This window comes from Hyperolius riggenbachi, unplaced genomic scaffold (assembly GCF_040937935.1).
Source record: "Hyperolius riggenbachi isolate aHypRig1 unplaced genomic scaffold, aHypRig1.pri scaffold_155, whole genome shotgun sequence".
Classification (NCBI taxonomy): Eukaryota; Metazoa; Chordata; class Amphibia; order Anura; family Hyperoliidae; genus Hyperolius; species Hyperolius riggenbachi.
Window position 1 is genome coordinate 123789 of NW_027152368.1, and position 22172 is coordinate 145960.

General features: G+C 53.0%; 1 protein-coding gene across 1 annotated transcript in view; it reads left to right on the top strand.

Annotated features, from left to right (window-relative positions):
* CCDC93 (coiled-coil domain containing 93) overlaps window positions 1-22172 on the top strand; it is a gene marked incomplete at its 5' end in the record, with an annotated part of 100430 nt that overhangs the window by 56283 nt on the left and 21975 nt on the right. The window contains 10 exons of the mRNA XM_068264795.1: window positions 3019-3081; window positions 17471-17544; window positions 17629-17710; window positions 17820-17891; window positions 18254-18325; window positions 18944-19052; window positions 19173-19255; window positions 20322-20359; window positions 20725-20809; window positions 21800-21913. Of these exons, the coding sequence (XP_068120896.1) occupies window positions 3019-3081; window positions 17471-17544; window positions 17629-17710; window positions 17820-17891; window positions 18254-18325; window positions 18944-19052; window positions 19173-19255; window positions 20322-20359; window positions 20725-20809; window positions 21800-21913 (792 nt within the window). The remainder of the gene's footprint in view (window positions 1-3018; window positions 3082-17470; window positions 17545-17628; window positions 17711-17819; window positions 17892-18253; window positions 18326-18943; window positions 19053-19172; window positions 19256-20321; window positions 20360-20724; window positions 20810-21799; window positions 21914-22172) is intronic.

Sequence of the window (22172 nt, forward strand, 5' to 3'; positions counted from 1 at the left end):
GGGGTAAGATTTCTGTCTGATGGGGAGTGCAGCTCCATAGAATAGACTGTGTAGAGTATGGCTCTCATACTACATGGAAGGGGTAAGATTTCTGTCTGATGGGGAGTGCAGCTCCATAGAATAGACTGTGTAGGTGTGGCTCTCATACTGCATGGAAGGGGGTAAGATTTCTGTCTGATGGGGAGTGCAGCTCCATAGAATAGACTGTGTAGGTGTGGCTCTCATACTACATGGAAGGGGGTAAGATTTCTGTCTGATGGGGAGTGCAGCTCCATAGAATAGACTGTGTAGAGTATGGCTCTCATACTACATGGAAGGGGGTAAGATTTCTGTCTGATGGGGAGTGCAGCTCCATAGAATAGACTGTGTAGGTGTGGCTCTCATACTACATGGAAGGGGGTAAGATTTCTGTCTGATGGAGAGTGCAGCTCCATAGAATAGACTGTGTAGAGTATGGCTCTCATACTACATGGAAGGGGGTAAGATTTCTGTCTGACTGAGAGTGCAGCTCCATAGAATAGACTGTGTAGAGTATGGCTCTCATACTACATGGAAGGGGGTAACATTGGTCTGTGATCTTTCATTTCCCAAAGACTATAGTCTGATGTGTGTATGAGCCTTTATGCTGAACAGGAATGTCCTAATGATGGAAATTCATTTGGGAGCTCATGAGCTCCTTCAGTGGATTGGAAGCTTTCAGTGAAGGAGAATCATTATGGTAGTCCATTAACTACTTTAAAGCAAACTCATTTCAATTAAATGTTCAAATATCTCCAGGCAAAATGTAAAATCTATATCAAAATTTGCAAAAAAGTCCAGCCAGCAATTGCTAAAATCTTCCAGCAGGCATTTATTTCTGGATCTAATTTCGTTTCACACAGAAACTAGGTGAGCTCCTTAGTTGGAACATGAAGGTCCAGGTGATGGAGGAACAGTAGTGTTCTGTGAGCTCCTTAGTTGGAACATGAAGGTCCAGGTGATGGAGGAACAGTAGTGTTCTGTGAGCTCCTTAGTTGGAACATGAAGGTCCAGGTGATGGAGGAACAGTAGTGTTCTGTGAGCTCCTTAGTTGGAACATGAAGGTCCAGGTGATGGAGGAACATTAGGGGGTTCTGTGAGCTCCTTAGTTGGAACATGAAGTTCCAGGTGATGGAGGAACATTAGGGGGTTCTGTGAGCTCCTTAGTTGGAACATGAAGGTCCAGGTGATGGAGGAACATTAGGGGGTTCTGTGAGCTCCTTAGTTGGAACATGAAGGTCCAGGTGAAGGAGGAACATTGGGGGGGTTCTGTGAGCTCCTTAGTTGGAACTTGAAGGTCCAGGTGATGGAGGAACATTAAGGGGTTCTGTGAGCTCCGTAGTTGGAACATGAAGGTCCAGGTGAAGGAGGAACATTAGGGGGTTCTGTGAGCTCCTTAGTTGGAACATGAAGGTCCAGGTGGAGGAGGAACATTAGGGGGTTCTGTGAGCTCCTTAGTTGGAACATGAAGGTCCAGGTGAAGGAGGAACATTGGGGGGGGTTCTGTGAGCTCCTTAGTTGGAACTTGAAGGTCCAGGTGATGGAGGAACATTAAGGGGTTCTGTGAGCTCCGTAGTTGGAACATGAAGGTCCAGGTGAAGGAGGAACATTAGGGGGTTCTGTGAGCTCCTTAGTTGGAACATGAAGGTCCAGGTGATGGAGGAACATTAGGGGGTTCTGTGAGCTCCTTAGTTGGAACATGAAGGTCCAGGTGATGGAGGAACATTAGGGGGTTCTGTGAGCTCCTTAGTTGGAACATGAAGTTCCAGGTGATGGAGGAACATTAGGGGGTTCTGTGAGCTCCTTAGTTGGAACTTGAAGGTCCAGGTGATGGAGGAACATTAGGGGGTTCTGTGAGCTCCTTAGTTGGAACATGAAGGTCCAGGTGATGGAGGAACATTAGGGGGTTCTGTGAGCTCCTTAGTTGGAACTTGAAGGTCCAGGTGATGAAGGAACATTAGGGGGTTATGTGAGCACCTTAGTTGGAACATGAAGGTCCAGGTGATGGAGGAAGATTAAGGGGTTCTGTGAGCTCTGTAGTTGGAACATGAAGGTCCAGGTGAAGGAGGAACATTAGGGGGTTCTGTGAGCTCCTTAGTTGGAACATGAAGGTCCGGGTGGAGGAGGAACATTAGGGGGTTATGTGAGCACCTTAGTTGGAACATGAAGGTCCAGGGGAAGGAGGAACATTGAGTGGTTCTGTGAGCTCTTTAAGTAGAATATGCAGGACTTTGTGAGGAAGGACCATAATAGAAGTATATGAGCTTCCTAAGGTCCAGGTGATTGAGTAACATGGGGAACAGAAGAGTTTAAACAGCGCCTTATATGGAATATGAGGATTCTAGCGACGAATGGATATTCGGAGAGTTCTGGTAGCTCTTTTAGGGAAATATAAAGGTCCTGGTGATGGAGGGACACGATGGGGTTCTTTGAGCTCTTTTGATGAAAATTGAAGGTCAAGGTGATGGTGAAATGTGGACGGGTTGTCAATGAGCTCACTAGTTAGAAGATAATGGCCAAGGTGTTAGAGGAACATGGGGGGGGGGGGGCAGAAGAAATGTAAAGTGCTCCTTTGTTAGAGTAAGAATATCTTGGCGATTGATGAAAATTGTGTGTGTGTTGGGGTGTGAAGTGTCTGTGAGCTCCTTAGCTGGACCATAATTGTCTAGGTGGAAGAGTAAAAGGGTGGTTTTAACTTCAGACTTGGAATATAATGAATCTGGTTATGGAGGAAAATTAGAGAAGGGGGAGGAGGGCGGTGAAGGAAAATTGGAGGGATCTGTGAGCTCCTTAGTGGGAACATGACGGCCCTGGTAATGGAGGGATAGCAGAGGGGTCTGTGAGCTCCGTAGTGGGAACATGACGGCCCTGGTAATGGAGGGATAGCAGAGGGGTCTGTGAGCTCCGTAGTGGGAACATGACGGCCCTGGTAATGGAGGGACAGCAGAGGGGTCTTGAGCTCCTTACTGACACCTTCTCATCTGTGATCTCTCATGGCAGCTGAAGGAGAAGTATTCCGACGTTTGCATGCAGTGCGATGAGGCCAAGAAGAAGTTATCAGAGGTAATGCAAAATATGTTGCCCTTGATTGTTTCTACATAGTTTGGTTGGAGAAATGCATTTGTCCATCACATTTGCACTAGGCTACACACTCATATATCACAGCTGATCCTGAGGAAGTAGAAAAATCCTTACAAGAATTGGCTGTAGAAATGAAAAAAAATTACTTTCCGATCTCCAGCAATTCTAACCCTCCAGGATGCCCTTCAATGCAAGGCAAGCTTTCAAGTCCCCCTTAAAAGCAGATCTAGAATTTGTCATAACTACTTCCTGTGGTAATACATTCCACATTTTATCCACTCTCCACTAAAGAACCCCCTTTCTAAATGGTAATTGAAAAAAAAATCCTCTATATACATATCATGTCCCCCTGTCCTACAGGCCTAGTGTACAGATCATGGCCCCTGTCCTACAGGCCTAGTGTACAGATCATGTCCCTTGTCCTACAGGCCTAGTGTACAGATCATGGCCCTTGTCCTACAGGCCTAGTGTACAGATCATGGCCCTTGTCCTACAGGCCTAGTGTACAGATCATGTCCCTTGTCCTACAGGCCTAGTGTACAGATCATGGCCCCTTGTCCTACAGGCCTAGTGTACAGATCATGGCCCCCTGTCCTACAGGCCTAGTGTACAGATCATGGCCCCTGTCCTACAGGCCTAGTGTACAGATCATGGCCCCTGTCCTACAGGCCTAGTGTACAGATCATGTCCCTTGTCCTACAGGCCTAGTGTACAGATCATTGTCCCTTGTCCTACAGGCCTAGTGTACAGATCATGGCCCCTGTCCTACAGGCCTAGTGTACAGATCATGGCCCTTGTCCTACAGGCCTAGTGTACAGATCATGGCCCTTGTCCTACAGGCCTAGTGTACAGATCATGGCCCTTGTCCTACAGGCCTAGTGTACAGATCATGGCCCCTGTCCTACAGGCCTAGTGTACAGATCATGGCCCCTGTCCTACAGGCCTAGTGTACAGATCATGTCCCTTGTCCTACAGGCCTAGTGTACAGATCATGGCCCTTGTCCTACAGGCCTAGTGTACAGATCATGGCCCTTGTCCTACAGGCCTAGTGTACAGATCATGGCCCTTGTCCTACAGGCCTAGTGTACAGATCATGTCCCTTGTCCTACAGGCCTAGTGTACAGATCATGGCCCCCTGTCCTACAGGCCTAGTGTACAGATCATGTCCCTTGTCCTACAGGCCTAGTGTACAGATCATGGCCCCCTGTCCTACAGGCCTAGTGTACAGATCATGTCCCTTGTCCTACAGGCCTAGTGTACAGATCATGTCCCTTGTCCTACAGGCCTAGTGTACAGATCATGGCCCTTGTCCTACAGGCCTAGTGTACAGATCATGTCCCTTGTCCTACAGGCCTAGTGTACAGATCATGTCCCTTGTCCTACAGGCCTAGTGTACAGATCATGGCCCCTGTCCTACAGGCCTAGTGTACAGATCATGGCCCCCTGTCCTACAGGCCTAGTGTACAGATCATGGCCCTTGTCCTACAGGCCTAGTGTACAGATCATGTCCCTTGTCCTACAGGCCTAGTGTACAGATCATGGCCCCCTGTCCTACAGGCCTAGTGTACAGATCATGTCCCTTGTCCTACAGGCCTAGTGTACAGATCATGGCCCCTGTCCTACAGGCCTAGTGTACAGATCATGGCCCCCTGTCCTACAGGCCTAGTGTACAGATCATGTCCCTTGTCCTACAGGCCTAGTGTACAGATCATGGCCCTTGTCCTACAGGCCTAGTGTACAGATCATGTCCCCCTGTCCTACAGGCCTAGTGTACAGATCATGTCCCCCTGTCCTACAGGCCTAGTGTACAGATCATGGCCCTTGTCCTACAGGCCTAGTGTACAGATCATGGCCCTTGTCCTACAGGCCTAGTGTACAGATCATGGCCCCCTGTCCTACAGGCCTAGTGTACAGATCATGTCCCTTGTCCTACAGGCCTAGTGTACAGATCATGGCCCTTGTCCTACAGGCCTAGTGTACAGATCATGTCCCCCTGTCCTACAGGCCTAGTGTACAGATCATGTCCCTTGTCCTACAGGCCTAGTGTACAGATCATGTCCCCCTGTCCTACAAGCCTAGTGTACAGATCATGTCCCTTGTCCTACAGGCCTAGTGTACAGATCATGTCCCCCTGTCCTACAGGCCTAGTGTACAGATCATGTCCCTTGTCCTACAGGCCTAGTGTACAGATCATGTCCCCCTGTCCTACAAGCCTAGTGTACAGATCATGTCCCTTGTCCTACAGGCCTAGTGTACAGATCATGTCCCCCTGTCCTACAGGCCTAGTGTACAGATCATGGCCCCCTGTCCTACAGGCCTAGTGTACAGATCATGTCCCTTGTCCTACAGGCCTAGTGTACAGATCATGTCCCCCTGTCCTACAGGCCTAGTGTACAGATCATGTCCCTTGTCCTACAGGCCTAGTGTACAGATCATGGCACCCTGTCCTACAGGCCTAGTGTACAGATCATGTCCCTTGTCCTACAGGCCTAGTGTACAGATCATGGCCCCTGTCCTACAGGCCTAGTGTACAGATCATGTCCCTTGTCCTACAGGCCTAGTGTACAGATCATGTCCCTTGTCCTACAGGCCTAGTGTACAGATCATGTCCCCCTGTCCTACAGGCCTAGTGTACAGATCATGTCCCCTGTCCTACAGGCCTAGTGTACAGATCATGTCCCTTGTACTACAGGCCTAGTGTACAGATCATGGCCCCTTGTCCTACAGGCCTAGTGTACAGATCATGTCCCTTGTCCTACAGGCCTAGTGTACAGATCATGGCCCCTTGTCCTACAGGCCTAGTGTACAGATCATGTCCCTTGTCCTACAGGCCTAGTGTACAGATCATGGCCCCTGTCCTACAGGCCTAGGGATACAAACCTCATGTGCCAAGCTTTTGTGTTGCTATATTTATTATTTATGTTAATTAGGCCACCTCTAAAGATGGCCATACATGGTACAATTTTTCATTTTTTTCCGATTAATTTAGTTTGATTATTCTGTTAGATTAAATATAAAGATTTTTCCAGCATGTCTGATCAGATTTTTCAAGAAAAAACTGGATAACCAATCGAATTTCTTGATCGAAAAAAAAAAATATTTTCAACTTTCATTAGATTCGATCATTTAGATCAAATAAACGGGAAAATTGAATGTTTTTATTGTGCCGTGTATGGCCACCATAAGTGAGACCTTTCATCCCGATGATTCATTTAGTTGCCTGTCATTGAACATGTTCCAGAAGCTCAATGTCCTTTCTGTAATGTGGTGCCCAGACCTTTTCCCCACACTCCACATGTGTCCTTGCATGTGAATTATACAGAGGGAGTAGTGTGTACCCCTCCCCCTGCATTATCCTATACTGCCCCTCCCCCTGCATCATGTGCCCTCTCCCCACATCATGTCCCCTCCCCCCGCATCATGTCCCCTCCCCCGCATCATGTCCCCTCCCCCCGCATTATCCCATACTCCAGATGTGGCCTCACAAGTGATTTATACAAAGGGAGTAGTGTGTGCCCCTCCCCCTGCATCATGTCTCCTCCCCCTGCATCATGTCCCCTCCCCCCGCATTATCCCATAGTCCAGATGTGGCCTCAGCAGTGATTTATACAAAGGTAGTAGTGTGTGCCCCTCCCCCTGCATCATGTCCCCTCCCCCTGCATCATGTCCCCTCCCCCTGCATTATCCCATACTCCAGATGTGGCCTCACCAGTGATTATACAGAGGGAGTAGTGTGTGCCCCTCCCCCTGCATCATGTCTCCTCCCCCTGCATCATGTCCCCTCCCCCTGCATTATCCCATACTCCAGATGTGGCCTCACAAGTGATTATACAGAGGGAGTAGTGTGTGCCCCTCCCCTGCATCATGTCTCCTCCCCCTGCATCATGTCTCCTCCCCCTGCATTATCCCATACTCTAGATGTGGCCTCACAAGTGATTATACAGAGGGAGTAGTGTGTGCCCCTCCTCCCTGCATCATGTCTCCTCCCCCTGCATCATGTCTCCTCCCCCTGCATTATCCCATACTCCAGATGTGGCCTCACAAGTGATTTATACAGAGGGAGTAGTGTGTGCCCCTCCCCCTGCATCATGTCCCCTCCCCCTGCATCATGTCCCCTCCTCCCTGCATCATGTCCCCTCCTCCCTGCATCATGTCTCCTCCCCCTGCATCATGTCCCCTCCCCCTGCATTATCCCATACTCCAGATGTGGCCTCACCAGTGATTATACAGAGGGAGTAGTATGTGCCCCCTCCCCCTGCATCATGTCCCCTCCCCCTGCATCATGTCCCCTCCCCCTGCATCATGTCTCCTCCCCCTGCATCATGTCCCCTCCCCCTGCATCATGTCCCCTCCCCCTGCATTATCCCATACTCCAGATGTGGCCTCACAAGTGATTTATACAGAGGGAGTAGTGTGTGCCCCCTCCCCCTGCATCATGTCCCCTCCCCCTGCATCATGTCCCCTCCCCCTGCATCATGTCCCCTCCTCCTGCATTATCCCATACTCCAGATGTGGCCTCACAAGTGATTTATACAGAGGGAGTAGTGTGTGCCCCCTCCCCCTGCATCATGTCCCCTCCCCCTGCATCATGTCCCCTCCCCCTGCATCATGTCCCCTCCCCCTGCATTATCCCATACTCCAGATGTGGCCTCACAAGTGATTTATACAGAGGGAGTAGTGTGTGCCCCTCCCCCTGCACCATGTCCCCTCCCCCTGCACCATGTCTCCTCCCCCCGCAATATCCCATACTCCAGATGTGGCCTCACAAGTGATTTATACAGAGGGAGTAGTATGTGCGCCTCCTCCTGCATCATGTCCCCTCCCCTGCATCATGTCTCCTCCCCCTGCATCATGTCTCCTCCCCCTGCATCATGTCCCCTCCCTCTGCATTATCCCATACTCCAGATGTGGCCTCACCAGTGATTATACAGAGGGAGTAGTGTGTGCCCCTCCCCCTGCATTATCCCATATTCCAGATGTGGCCTCAGCAGTGATTTATAGAGAGGGAGTAGTGTGTGCCCCTCCCCCTGCATCATGTCCCCTCCCCTGCATCATGTCCCCTCCCCCTGCATCATGTCCCCTCCCCCTGCATTATCCCATACTCCAGATGTGGCCTCACCAGTGATTTATACAGAGGGAGTAGTGTGTGCCCCTCCCCCTGCATCATGTCCCCTCCCCCTGCATCATGTCCCCTCCCCCTGCATTATCCCATTGTCCAGATGTGGCCTCACAAGTGATTTATACAGAGGGAGTAGTGTGTGCCCCTCCCTCTGCATCATGTCTCCTCCCCCTGCATCATGTCCCCTCCCCCTGCATTATCCCATAGTCCAGATGTGGCCTCAGCAGTGATTTATACAGAGGGAGTAGTGTGTGCCCCTCCCCCTGCATCATGCCCCCTCCCCCTGCATCATGTCCCCTCCCTCTGCATTATCCCATACTCCAGATGTGACCTCACAAGTGATTTATACAGAGGAAGTAGTGTGTGCCCCTCTCCCTGCATCATGTCTCCTCCCCCTGAATCATGTCCCCTCCCCCTGCATTATACCATACGCCAGATGTGGCCTCACAAGGGATTTATACAGAGGGAGTAGTGTGTGCCCCTCCTCCTGCATCATGTCCCCTCCCCCTGCATCATGTCCCCTCCCCCTGCATTATCCCATACTCCAGATGTGACCTCACAAGTGATTTATACAGAGGAAGTAGTGTGTGCCCCTCCTCCTGCATCATGTCCCCTCCCCCTGCATCATGTCCCCTCCCTCTGCATTATCCCATACTCCAGATGTGACCTCACAAGTGATTATACAGAGGGAGTAGTGTGTGCCCCTCCTCCTGCATCATGTCCCCTCCCCCTGCATCATGTCCCCTCCCTCTGCATTATCCCATACTCCAGATGTGGCCTCACAAGTGATTTATACAGAGGGAGTAGTGTGTGCCCCTCCCCCTGCATCATGTCCCCTCCCCCTGCATCATGTCCCCTCCTCCCTGCATCATGTCTCCTCCCCCTGCATCATGTCCCCTCCCCCTGCATTATCCCATACTCCAGATGTGGCCTCACCAGTGATTATACAGAGGGAGTAGTATGTGCCCCCTCCCCCTGCATCATGTCCCCTCCCCCTGCATCATGTCCCCTCCCCCTGCATCATGTCTCCTCCCCCTGCATCATGTCCCCTCCCCCTGCATCATGTCCCCTCTCCCTGCATTATCCCATACTCCAGATGTGGCCTCACAAGTGATTTATACAGAGGGAGTAGTGTGTGCCCCCTCCCCCTGCATCATGTCCCCTCCCCCTGCATCATGTCCCCTCCCCCTGCATCATGTCCCCTCCCCCTGCATTATCCCATACTCCAGATGTGGCCTCACAAGTGATTTATACAGAGGGAGTAGTGTGTGCCCCCTCCCCCTGCATCATGTCTCCTCCCCCTGCATCATGTCCCCTCCCCCTGCATCATGTCCCCTCCCCCTGCATTATCCCATACTCCAGATGTGGCCTCACAAGTGATTTATACAGAGGGAGTAGTGTGTGCCCCCTCCCCCTGCATCATGTCCCCTCCCCCTGCATCATGTCCCCTCCCCCTGCATTATCCCATACTCCAGATGTGGCCTCACAAGTGATTTATACAGAGGGAGTAGTGTGTGCCCCTCCCCCTGCACCATGTCCCCTCCCCCTGCACCATGTCTCCTCCCCCCGCAATATCCCATACTCCAGATGTGGCCTCACAAGTGATTTATACAGAGGGAGTAGTATGTGCGCCTCCTCCTGCATCATGTCCCCTCCCCTGCATCATGTCTCCTCCCCCTGCATCATGTCTCCTCCCCCTGCATCATGTCCCCTCCCTCTGCATTATCCCATACTCCAGATGTGGCCTCACCAGTGATTATACAGAGGGAGTAGTGTGTGCCCCTCCCCCTGCATTATCCCATATTCCAGATGTGGCCTCAGCAGTGATTTATAGAGAGGGAGTAGTGTGTGCCCCTCCCCCTGCATCATGTCCCCTCCCCTGCATCATGTCCCCTCCCCCTGCATCATGTCCCCTCCCCCTGCATTATCCCATACTCCAGATGTGGCCTCACCAGTGATTTATACAGAGGGAGTAGTGTGTGCCCCTCCCCCTGCATCATGTCCCCTCTCCCTGCATCATGTCCCCTCCCCCTGCATTATCCCATTGTCCAGATGTGGCCTCACAAGTGATTTATACAGAGGGAGTAGTGTGTGCCCCTCCCTCTGCATCATGTCTCCTCCCCCTGCATCATGTCCCTTCCCCCTGCATTATCCCATAGTCCAGATGTGGCCTCAGCAGTGATTTATACAGAGGGAGTAGTGTGTGCCCCTCCCCCTGCATCATGCCCCCTCCCCCTGCATCATGTCCCCTCCCTCTGCATTATCCCATACTCCAGATGTGACCTCACAAGTGATTTATACAGAGGAAGTAGTGTGTGCCCCTCTCCCTGCATCATGTCTCCTCCCCCTGAATCATGTCCCCTCCCCCTGCATTATACCATACGCCAAATGTGGCCTCACAAGGGATTTATACAGAGGGAGTAGTGTGTGCCCCTCCTCCTGCATCATGTCCCCTCCCCCTGCATCATGTCCCCTCCCCCTGCATTATCCCATACTCCAGATGTGACCTCACAAGTGATTTATACAGAGGTAGTGTGTGCCCCTCCTCCTGCATCATGTCCCCTCCCCCTGCATCATGTCCCCTCCCTCTGCATTATCCCATACTCCAGATGTGACCTCACAAGTGATTATACAGAGGGAGTAGTGTGTGCCCCTCCTCCTGCATCATGTCCCCTCCCCCTGCATCATGTCCCCTCCCTCTGCATTATCCCATACTCTAGATGTGGCCTCACAAGTGATTATACAGAGGGAGTAGTGTGTGCCCCTCCCCTGCATCATGTCTCCTCCCCCTGAATCATGTCCCCTCCCCCTGCATTATCCCATACTCCAGATGTGGCCTCACAAGTGATTTATACAGAGTGAGTAGTGTGTGCCCCCTCCCCCTGCATCATGTCCCCTCCCCCTGCATCATGTCCCCTCCCCCTGCATCATGTCCCCTCCCCCTGCATTATCCCATACTCCAGATGTGGCCTCACAAGTGATTTATACAGAGGGAGTAGTGTGTGCCCCTCCCCCTGCACCATGTCCCCTCCCCCTGCACCATGTCTCCTCCCCCCGCAATATCCCATACTCCAGATGTGGCCTCACAAGTGATTTATACAGAGGGAGTAGTATGTGCGCCTCCTCCTGCATCATGTCCCCTCCCCTGCATCATGTCTCCTCCCCCTGCATCATGTCTCCTCCCCCTGCATCATGTCCCCTCCCTCTGCATTATCCCATACTCCAGATGTGGCCTCACCAGTGATTATACAGAGGGAGTAGTGTGTGCCCCTCCCCCTGCATTATCCCATATTCCAGATGTGGCCTCAGCAGTGATTTATAGAGAGGGAGTAGTGTGTGCCCCTCCCCCTGCATCATGTCCCCTCCCCTGCATCATGTCCCCTCCCCCTGCATCATGTCCCCTCCCCCTGCATTATCCCATACTCCAGATGTGGCCTCACCAGTGATTTATACAGAGGGAGTAGTGTGTGCCCCTCCCCCTGCATCATGTCCCCTCCCCCTGCATCATGTCCCCTCCCCCTGCATTATCCCATTGTCCAGATGTGGCCTCACAAGTGATTTATACAGAGGGAGTAGTGTGTGCCCCTCCCTCTGCATCATGTCTCCTCCCCCTGCATCATGTCCCCTCCCCCTGCATTATCCCATAGTCCAGATGTGGCCTCAGCAGTGATTTATACAGAGGGAGTAGTGTGTGCCCCTCCCCCTGCATCATGCCCCCTCCCCCTGCATCATGTCCCCTCCCTCTGCATTATCCCATACTCCAGATGTGACCTCACAAGTGATTTATACAGAGGAAGTAGTGTGTGCCCCTCTCCCTGCATCATGTCTCCTCCCCCTGAATCATGTCCCCTCCCCCTGCATTATACCATACGCCAGATGTGGCCTCACAAGGGATTTATACAGAGGGAGTAGTGTGTGCCCCTCCTCCTGCATCATGTCCCCTCCCCCTGCATCATGTCCCCTCCCCCTGCATTATCCCATACTCCAGATGTGACCTCACAAGTGATTTATACAGAGGAAGTAGTGTGTGCCCCTCCTCCTGCATCATGTCCCCTCCCCCTGCATCATGTCCCCTCCCTCTGCATTATCCCATACTCCAGATGTGACCTCACAAGTGATTATACAGAGGGAGTAGTGTGTGCCCCTCCTCCTGCATCATGTCCCCTCCCCCTGCATCATGTCCCCTCCCTCTGCATTATCCCATACTCCAGATGTGGCCTCACAAGTGATTTATACAGAGGGAGTAGTGTGTGCCCCTCCCCCTGCATCATGTCCCCTCCCCCTGCATCATGTCCCCTCCTCCCTGCATCATGTCTCCTCCCCCTGCATCATGTCCCCTCCCCCTGCATTATCCCATACTCCAGATGTGGCCTCACCAGTGATTATACAGAGGGAGTAGTATGTGCCCCCTCCCCCTGCATCATGTCCCCTCCCCCTGCATCATGTCCCCTCCCCCTGCATCATGTCTCCTCCCCCTGCATCATGTCCCCTCCCCCTGCATCATGTCCCCTCTCCCTGCATTATCCCATACTCCAGATGTGGCCTCACAAGTGATTTATACAGAGGGAGTAGTGTGTGCCCCCTCCCCCTGCATCATGTCCCCTCCCCCTGCATCATGTCCCCTCCCCCTGCATCATGTCCCCTCCCCCTGCATTATCCCATACTCCAGATGTGGCCTCACAAGTGATTTATACAGAGGGAGTAGTGTGTGCCCCCTCCCCCTGCATCATGTCTCCTCCCCCTGCATCATGTCCCCTCCCCCTGCATCATGTCCCCTCCCCCTGCATTATCCCATACTCCAGATGTGGCCTCACAAGTGATTTATACAGAGGGAGTAGTGTGTGCCCCCTCCCCCTGCATCATGTCCCCTCCCCCTGCATCATGTCCCCTCCCCCTGCATCATGTCCCCTCCCCCTGCATTATCCCATACTCCAGATGTGGCCTCACAAGTGATTTATACAGAGGGAGTAGTGTGTGCCCCTCCCCCTGCACCATGTCCCCTCCCCCTGCACCATGTCTCCTCCCCCCGCAATATCCCATACTCCAGATGTGGCCTCACAAGTGATTTATACAGAGGGAGTAGTATGTGCGCCTCCTCCTGCATCATGTCCCCTCCCCTGCATCATGTCTCCTCCCCCTGCATCATGTCTCCTCCCCCTGCATCATGTCCCCTCCCTCTGCATTATCCCATACTCCAGATGTGGCCTCACCAGTGATTATACAGAGGGAGTAGTGTGTGCCCCTCCCCCTGCATTATCCCATATTCCAGATGTGGCCTCAGCAGTGATTTATAGAGAGGGAGTAGTGTGTGCCCCTCCCCCTGCATCATGTCCCCTCCCCTGCATCATGTCCCCTCCCCCTGCATCATGTCCCCTCCCCCTGCATTATCCCATACTCCAGATGTGGCCTCACCAGTGATTTATACAGAGGGAGTAGTGTGTGCCCCTCCCCCTGCATCATGTCCCCTCTCCCTGCATCATGTCCCCTCCCCCTGCATTATCCCATTGTCCAGATGTGGCCTCACAAGTGATTTATACAGAGGGAGTAGTGTGTGCCCCTCCCTCTGCATCATGTCTCCTCCCCCTGCATCATGTCCCTTCCCCCTGCATTATCCCATAGTCCAGATGTGGCCTCAGCAGTGATTTATACAGAGGGAGTAGTGTGTGCCCCTCCCCCTGCATCATGCCCCCTCCCCCTGCATCATGTCCCCTCCCTCTGCATTATCCCATACTCCAGATGTGACCTCACAAGTGATTTATACAGAGGAAGTAGTGTGTGCCCCTCTCCCTGCATCATGTCTCCTCCCCCTGAATCATGTCCCCTCCCCCTGCATTATACCATACGCCAAATGTGGCCTCACAAGGGATTTATACAGAGGGAGTAGTGTGTGCCCCTCCTCCTGCATCATGTCCCCTCCCCCTGCATCATGTCCCCTCCCCCTGCATTATCCCATACTCCAGATGTGACCTCACAAGTGATTTATACAGAGGAAGTAGTGTGTGCCCCTCCTCCTGCATCATGTCCCCTCCCCCTGCATCATGTCCCCTCCCTCTGCATTATCCCATACTCCAGATGTGACCTCACAAGTGATTATACAGAGGGAGTAGTGTGTGCCCCTCCTCCTGCATCATGTCCCCTCCCCCTGCATCATGTCCCCTCCCTCTGCATTATCCCATACTCTAGATGTGGCCTCACAAGTGATTATACAGAGGGAGTAGTGTGTGCCCCTCCCCTGCATCATGTCTCCTCCCCCTGAATCATGTCCCCTCCCCCTGCATTATACCATACGCCAGATGTGGCCTCACAAGGGATTTATACAGAGTGAGTAGTGTGTGCCCCCTCCCCCTGCATCATGTCCCCTCCCCCTGCATTATCACATACTCCAGATGTGGCCTCAGCAGTGATTTATACAGAGGAAGTAGTGTGTGCCCCTCCCCCTGCATCATGTCTCCTCCCCCTGCATCATGTCCCCTCCCCCTGCATTATCCCATAGTCCAGATGTGGCCTCAGCAGTGATTTATACAGAGGGAGTAGTGTGTGCCCCTCCTCCTGCATCATGTCCCTCCCCCTGCATCATGTCTCCTCCCCCTGCATTATCCCATACTCCAGATGTGGCCTCAGCAGTGATTTATACAGAGGGAGTAGTGTGTGCCCCTCCCCCTGCATCATGTCCCTCCCCCTGCATCATGTCCCCTCCCCCTGCATTATCCCATACTCCAGATGTGGCCTCACAAGTGATTTATACAGAGGGAGTAGTGTGTGCCCCTCCCCTGCATCATGTCTCCTCCCCCTGCATTATCCCATACTCCAGATGTGGTCTCACCAGTGATTTATACAGAGGGAGTAGTGTGTGCCCCTCCCCCTGCATCATGTCCCCTCCCCCTGCATCATGTCCCCTCCCCCTGCATTATCCCATACTCCAGATGTGGCCTCACAAGTGATTTATACAGAGGGAGTAGTGTGTGCCCCTCCCCTGCATCATGTCCCCTCCCCCTGCATTATCCCATACTCCAGATGTGGCCTCACAAGGGATTTATACAGAGGGAGTAGTGTGTGCCCCTCCCCCTGCATCATGTCCCTCCCCCTGCATCATGTCCCCTCCCCCTGCATTATCCCATACTCCAGATGTGGCCTCACAAGTGATTTATACAGAGGGAGTAGTGTGTGCCCCTCCCCTGCATCATGTCTCCTCCCCCTGCATTATCCCATACTCCAGATGTGGTCTCACCAGTGATTTATACAGAGGGAGTAGTGTGTGCCCCTCCCCCTGCATCATGTCTCCTCCCCCTGCATCATGTCCCCTCCCCCTGCATTATCCCATACTCCAGATGTGGCCTCAGCAGTGATTTATACAGAGGGAGTAGTGTGTGCCCCTCCCCCTGCATCATGTCTCCTCCCCCTGCATCATGTCTCCTCCCCCTGCATTATCCCATACTCCAGATATGGCCTCACTAGTGACTTATACAGAGGGAGTAGTCTGTGCCCCTCCCCCTGCATCATGTCCCCTCCCCCTGCATCATGTCCCCTCCCCCTGCATTATCCCATACTCCAGATGTGGCCTCACAAGTGATTTATACAGAGGGAGTAGTGTGTGCCCCTCCCCTGCATCATGTCCCCTCCCCCTGCATTATCCCATACTCCAGATGTGGCCTCACAAGGGATTTATACAGAGGGAGTAGTGTGTGCCCCTCCCCCTGCATCATGTCCCTCCCCCTGCATCATGTCCCCTCCCCCTGCATTATCCCATACTCCAGATGTGGCCTCACAAGTGATTTATACAGAGGGAGTAGTGTGTGCCCCTCCCCTGCATCATGTCTCCTCCCCCTGCATTATCCCATACTCCAGATGTGGTCTCACCAGTGATTTATACAGAGGGAGTAGTGTGTGCCCCTCCCCCTGCATCATGTCTCCTCCCCCTGCATCATGTCCCCTCCCCCTGCATTATCCCATACTCCAGATGTGGCCTCAGCAGTGATTTATACAGAGGGAGTAGTGTGTGCCCCTCCCCCTGCATCATGTCTCCTCCCCCTGCATCATGTCTCCTCCCCCTGCATTATCCCATACTCCAGATATGGCCTCACTAGTGACTTATACAGAGGGAGTAGTCTGTGCCCCTCCCCCTGCATCATGTCCCCTCCCCCTGCATCATGTCCCCTCCCCCTGCATTATCCCATACTCCAGATGTGGCCTCAGCAGTGATTTATACAGAGGGAGTTGTGTGTGCTCCTCCCCCTGCATCATGTCTCCTCCCCCTGCATTATCCCATACTCCAGATGTGGTCTCACCAGTGATTTATACAGAGGGAGTAGTGTGTGCCCCTCCCCCTGCACCATGTCTCCTCCCCCTGCACCATGTCTCCTCCCCCCGCAATATCCCATACTCCAGATGTGGTCTCACCAGTGATTTATACAGAGGGAGTAGTGTGTGCCCCTCCCCCTGCATCATGTCCCCTCCCCCTGCATCATGTCTCCTCCCCTGCATTATCCCATACTCCAGATGTGGCCTCACAAGTGATTTATACAGAGAGAGTAGTGTGTGCCCCTCCCCTGCATCATGTCCCCTCCCCCTGCATTATCCCATACTCCAGATGTGGCCTCACAAGTGATTTATACAGAGAGAGTAGTGTGTGCCCCTCCCCCTGCATCATGTCTCCTCCCCCTGCATCATGTCCCCTCCTGCATCATGTCTCCTCCCCCTGCATTATCCCATACTCCAGATGTGGTCTCACCAGTGATTTATACAGAGGGAGTAGTGTGTGCCCCTCCCCCTGCATCATGTCTCCTCCCCCTGCATCATGTCTCCTCCCCATCCCATACTCCAGATGTGGCCTCACAAGTGATTATACAGAGGGAGTAATGTGTGCCCCTCCCCCTGCATCATGTCCCCTCCCCCTGCATCATGTCTCCTCCCCCTGCATCATGTCCCCTCCCCCTGCATTATCCCATAGTCCAGATGTAGGCTCACAAGTGATTTATACAGAGGGAGTAGTGTGTGCCCCTCCTCCTACATCATGCTCCTCCCCCTGCATCATGTCCCCTCCCACTGCATCATGCCCCCTCCCCCTGCATTATCCCATACTCCAGATGTGGCCTCACAAGTGATTTATACAGAGGGAGTAGTGTACCAGCATCTCATGATTGTATTTCCCGTTTTATGTTTGCCATAATGCCATTTGCTTTAGCTGCTGCTGCTTGGCATTGACAATGGGTGTTGAACTTGTGATGATGTTTTGATGTGACTCTACTGATGCAGATTTCAGAGGTCAGTGAGAAGTTGGAGCAGGAGCTGTCCATGCTGGAGACAGCGGAGTCTAAGGCTGACCCCGGGTAAGTAATCCGCCATGACACGTAGTAGCTGCTATGGAAGGATTTGTGCTAATGATGACGTGTTGTTTTGTGCTTGACATTCAGCATCCTGCAGAAACTGCGCTCCCTGGTGGCCATGAATGAAAGTCTCAAGACTCAAGAGCAGCAATTCCGGGTGCACTGCAGGGTGAGTTCCATGTCTACAAGGCTTGCTTGGGGGAGGGACATAAAAGGCCCAGGGGGTGTGGTGTGTTTATGAGGGCAGGACCAGATATTAACTCCTCCCTGTTCTACAGGAGGAAATGAATCGTCTGCAGCAGAATATCAACAGTCTGAAGTCCGATGGCCCTGAGAGCAGCGAGCAGAAGGTAATATGGCCAGAGTGATGGGGGGCTGGGGGGAGGGGATCAGAATGATGGGGGGAGGGGAGAGGGGGGGTCCGGTTATAGGAGACGCAGATCAGATGGGGGGGATCTCGTTATTGGGGGAGCAGATCAGGATGATGGGGGGGGGGGGCACTGGGGTTAGGGGATCAGGATGATTGGGGGAATCTGGTTATTGGAGGAGGGGATCAGGGTAGTGGGGGAGGGGTTTGTTGCAGGAGGAGGGTGGGGACGCAATCTGCGGTATCTCAGCTTAGTCGATTAGCCTTCAGATTGTGACATTACTGATGTACTCCGGGGGGCTCCGGCTGGGACGAGTAAATGGGGGTCTTCTGTTCTGCTTTCAGGAATCCGCTGTCTTGTTTGAACAACAACTGAGAGCCGAGCGAGAGAAACTGCAGAAGATCCGATTATTGCTGGTGAGAGTCCCGTGTATATTATCTGTATGTGTTACTCTGTAGCTGCACCTCCTTCCTATTTCCTGCGTTTCTAGCCGATAGGAATACGCCAGCCGACCTATCTTTACAGACGTTGTTAATCTGGGAAATTGCCAGGCGGGTCAGACCTCCAGCAGCTGAGCATTACAAGCTCTCGGCCGTACTGTGCAGTTTGATATTCATGTTACATATGTGTGAATTCATAACAGCTTACTGAATGTCAATATGTCATTTGTTTATTGATATGACTTATGGTTATTGAGAGATCGGCGTACCAGGTATTCTGCCAGATTTCTCTCCTGGATGGGGGACTGCCCCAGCTCCAATTGCAGCAAAGCTGGACTCCTAACCACTTCCAGCTGTGCAGGGTAAATTCAGCGTCCCCCTCAGTCCTGGGTGCTTAGTCCATCACCTATTCCATCTATTGACAGGCCAGCCGGACACTGGCCAGATCCCAATACATTGGATTATCCAGCACGGGAGGGGAAGATGCCAGGAAGCCCCTGCAGAGACCTCGAGGAACCCTGGCCGAGAATGACTGATGTATATTAGATGGCAAGTGAGCCTCATCTCCCTCTCACACCTCTTGTCACCCGTCAGGCTCGCAGGAATCGGGAGATCGCCATCTTGCAGCGTAAGATCGACGAGGTTCCCAGCAGGGCGGAGCTGACTCAGTATCAGAAGAGGTTTATTGAGCTCTATGCACAGGGTAAGTCTCACTCCCCTTCCTGCAAGAATGAGGAGTCATTGGCTGGGGCTAGTGGTGCCTCCTCTGTGTTATGTCGTATGCTTACCAGCAGGGGGAGACACTATCTTATCTGTCTTGTAGTGTCAGCCACTCACAAGGAGACCAAGCAGTTCTTCACTCTCTACAACACTCTGGATGATAAGAAGGTTTATTTGGAGAAGGAGGTGAGAGCCACCATAACGGAACATGACTGACCACTCCCAACTGACCACACCTGACTGACCACGCCCGACTGACCACTCCCGACTGACCACACCCGACTGACCACGCCTGACTGACCACTCCCGACTGACCACACCCGACTGACCACGCCTGACTGACCACTCCCGACTGACCACACCCGACTGACCACGCCTGACTGACCACACCCGACTGACCACACCCGACTGACCACACCCGACTGACCACTCCCGACTGACCACTCCCGACTGACCACACCTGACTGACCACGCCTGACTGACCACTCCCGACTGACCACGCCTGACTGACCACTCCCGACTGACCACACCCGACTGACCACTCCCGACTGACCACACCCGACTGACCACACCTGACTGACCACGCCCGACTGACCACTCCCTGATCACTCCCTGACTGACCACTCCCTGACTGACCACTCCCTGACTGACCACTCCCGACTGACCACTCCCTGACTGACCACTCCCTGACTGACCACTCCCTGACTGACCACTCCCTGACTGACCACTCCCGACTGACCACACCTGACTGACCACACCCAACTGACCAATCACATCTCCTACTCCGGTCTGCTGATCAGACACTTGCCGTGTCCCATGCCTGACACACATGGTGCGACTTTCCTTTCAGATAGATAATTTCCAACATGCCCGATCTGTTTCCAACCAAGAAAGGGATTGACTGTGTTCAGTACTGATGTAAAGGATGATCTTCCATAATCGGACGTACTGGAGATCGGACGTACTGGAAAGTGTGTGGGAAGGGGGGGGGGGGGGGAGCAGCTCATTCCAAAGAGGAATACGCCATATCTATATAATCCCTACCTGTGCCACCATACAGCATCTCAGAGAACTGGCTCATAGGGGAGGGGCAACCAGGAGGCGGAGCAGCTACGTCTGTTCGATATATGTGAAAATTCCAGCCCATACATTGTACACAACACCATGTAATGTCCGGTGGTAGTGTTTATAGATCGTACGGTGGAATAGATTCGTATTGCCTGCATTGATCTCACCATTTTTCTTCTTACAGGTTAATCTACTGAACTCCATTCACGACAACTTCCAGCAGTGAGTAAATGCCAAATGTGGAGGGTGTGAGAGGGAAACGTCATTAGGTCCCTCCTCCTCCCGTGTCATCAGGTCCCTCCTCCTCTTGTGTCATCAGCTCCCTCCTCCTTCCGTGTCGTCCGGTCCCTCCTCCCTCCGTGTCGTCCAGTCCCTCCTTCCCCCCGTGTAGTCCGGTCCCTCCTCCTTCCCCCCCCGTGTAGTCCGGTCCCTCCTCCTTCCCCCCGTGTCGTCCGGTCCCTCCTCCTTCCCCCCGTGTCGTCCGGTCCCTCCTCCTCCCCCCGTGTCGTCCGGTCCCTCCTCTTCTTGTTACATCTCTCTCCTCCTCGGCATTATGGTGATGTGTTGCTCTCCTATTTGTTGCTCAGGGCCATGGCGTCATCCGGCACGCGGGAGCAGTTTCTGCGGCAGATGGAACAGATTGTGGATGGGATTCGGCAAAACAGAAACAAGGTACAGCCTGCTCGCTCTGCACACGCAGCCTGCTCCGCCCTACGTGTTACGCCGTCATAGCAACTCATCAGGGGCCTATGATGAGTTGCCGTGACAATGTAACACGTAGGGTGGAGCGACGACGTTGATGTGACTCTGGGGCAGATATGAGTGTCAGGGTCACTCTTGGGCACATGAGTATTGGGGGAGTAACGTATAAGGGTTGGGTAGGGGGGGGGGCTCTGGGGCAGATATGTTTGGGGGACTCTTGGGCAGGTAAGTGAGTATGGGGGAACTCTGGGGGAGATGTGAGTGCTGACATGACTCTAGGGCAGATAAATGAGTATGGAGGGCGGGACTCTGGGATGGATAGGCAGTGTTTGGGGGACTCTGGGGCGGATTGGCAGTGTTGGGGGGACTCTGGGGCAGATACGTAGTGTTGGGGTAACTCTGGGGCAGATAGGCAGTGTTGGGGGGACTCTGGGGCAGATACGTTGTGTTGGGGTAACTCTGGGGAAGATACGGAGTGTTGGGGAGACTCTGGGGCAGACAGGCAGTGTTGGGGGGACTCTAGGGCAGACAGGCAGTGTTGGGGGGACTCTGGGGCAGATACGTTGTGTTGGGGTAACTCTGGGGAAGATACGGAGTGTTGGGGAGACTCTGGGGCAGACAGGCAGTGTTGGGGGGACTCTAGGGCAGACAGGCAGTGTTGGGGGGACTCTGGGGCAGATACATTGTGTTGGGGTAACTCTGGGGAAGATACGTAGTGTTGGGGAGACTCTGGGGCAGACAGGCAGTGTTGGGGGGACTCTAGGGCAGACAGGCAGTGTTGGGGGGGACTCTGGGATGGATAGGCAGTGTTTGGGGGACTCTGGGGCGGATTGGCAGTGTTGGGGGGACTCTGGGGCAGATATGGAGTGTTGGGGTAACTCTGGGGAAGATACGGAGTGTTGGGGAGACTCTGGGGCAGACAGGCAGTGTTGGGGTAACTCTCTTCTTTGTGATGGGCAGATGGAGAAGAAGAAGCAGCAGAATAAGATGAGACGTGATCAGCTGAATGATGAATATCTGGAGATGTTGGACAAGCAGCGGCTTTACTTCAAGACTGTCAAAGAGTTTAAGGAGGTGAGAGATGATTATAATAATCCAAACATTTGTAAAGCGCTTTTCTCCTGTCGGACTCAATGCGCTGAAGAGCTGCAGCCACTTGGAGGCGCTCAGGAGGCCATCCTTGAGTCTTGCCTTGAACTCCTTACTGAATAGATACTGACCCTAGCCAGGAGTCAAACCCAGGTCTTCTATGTCAAAGGCGGTGCCCTTCACCATACACTATCCAGTAACTAGTAACTACTATCCAGTAACTAGTAACTACTATCCAGTAACT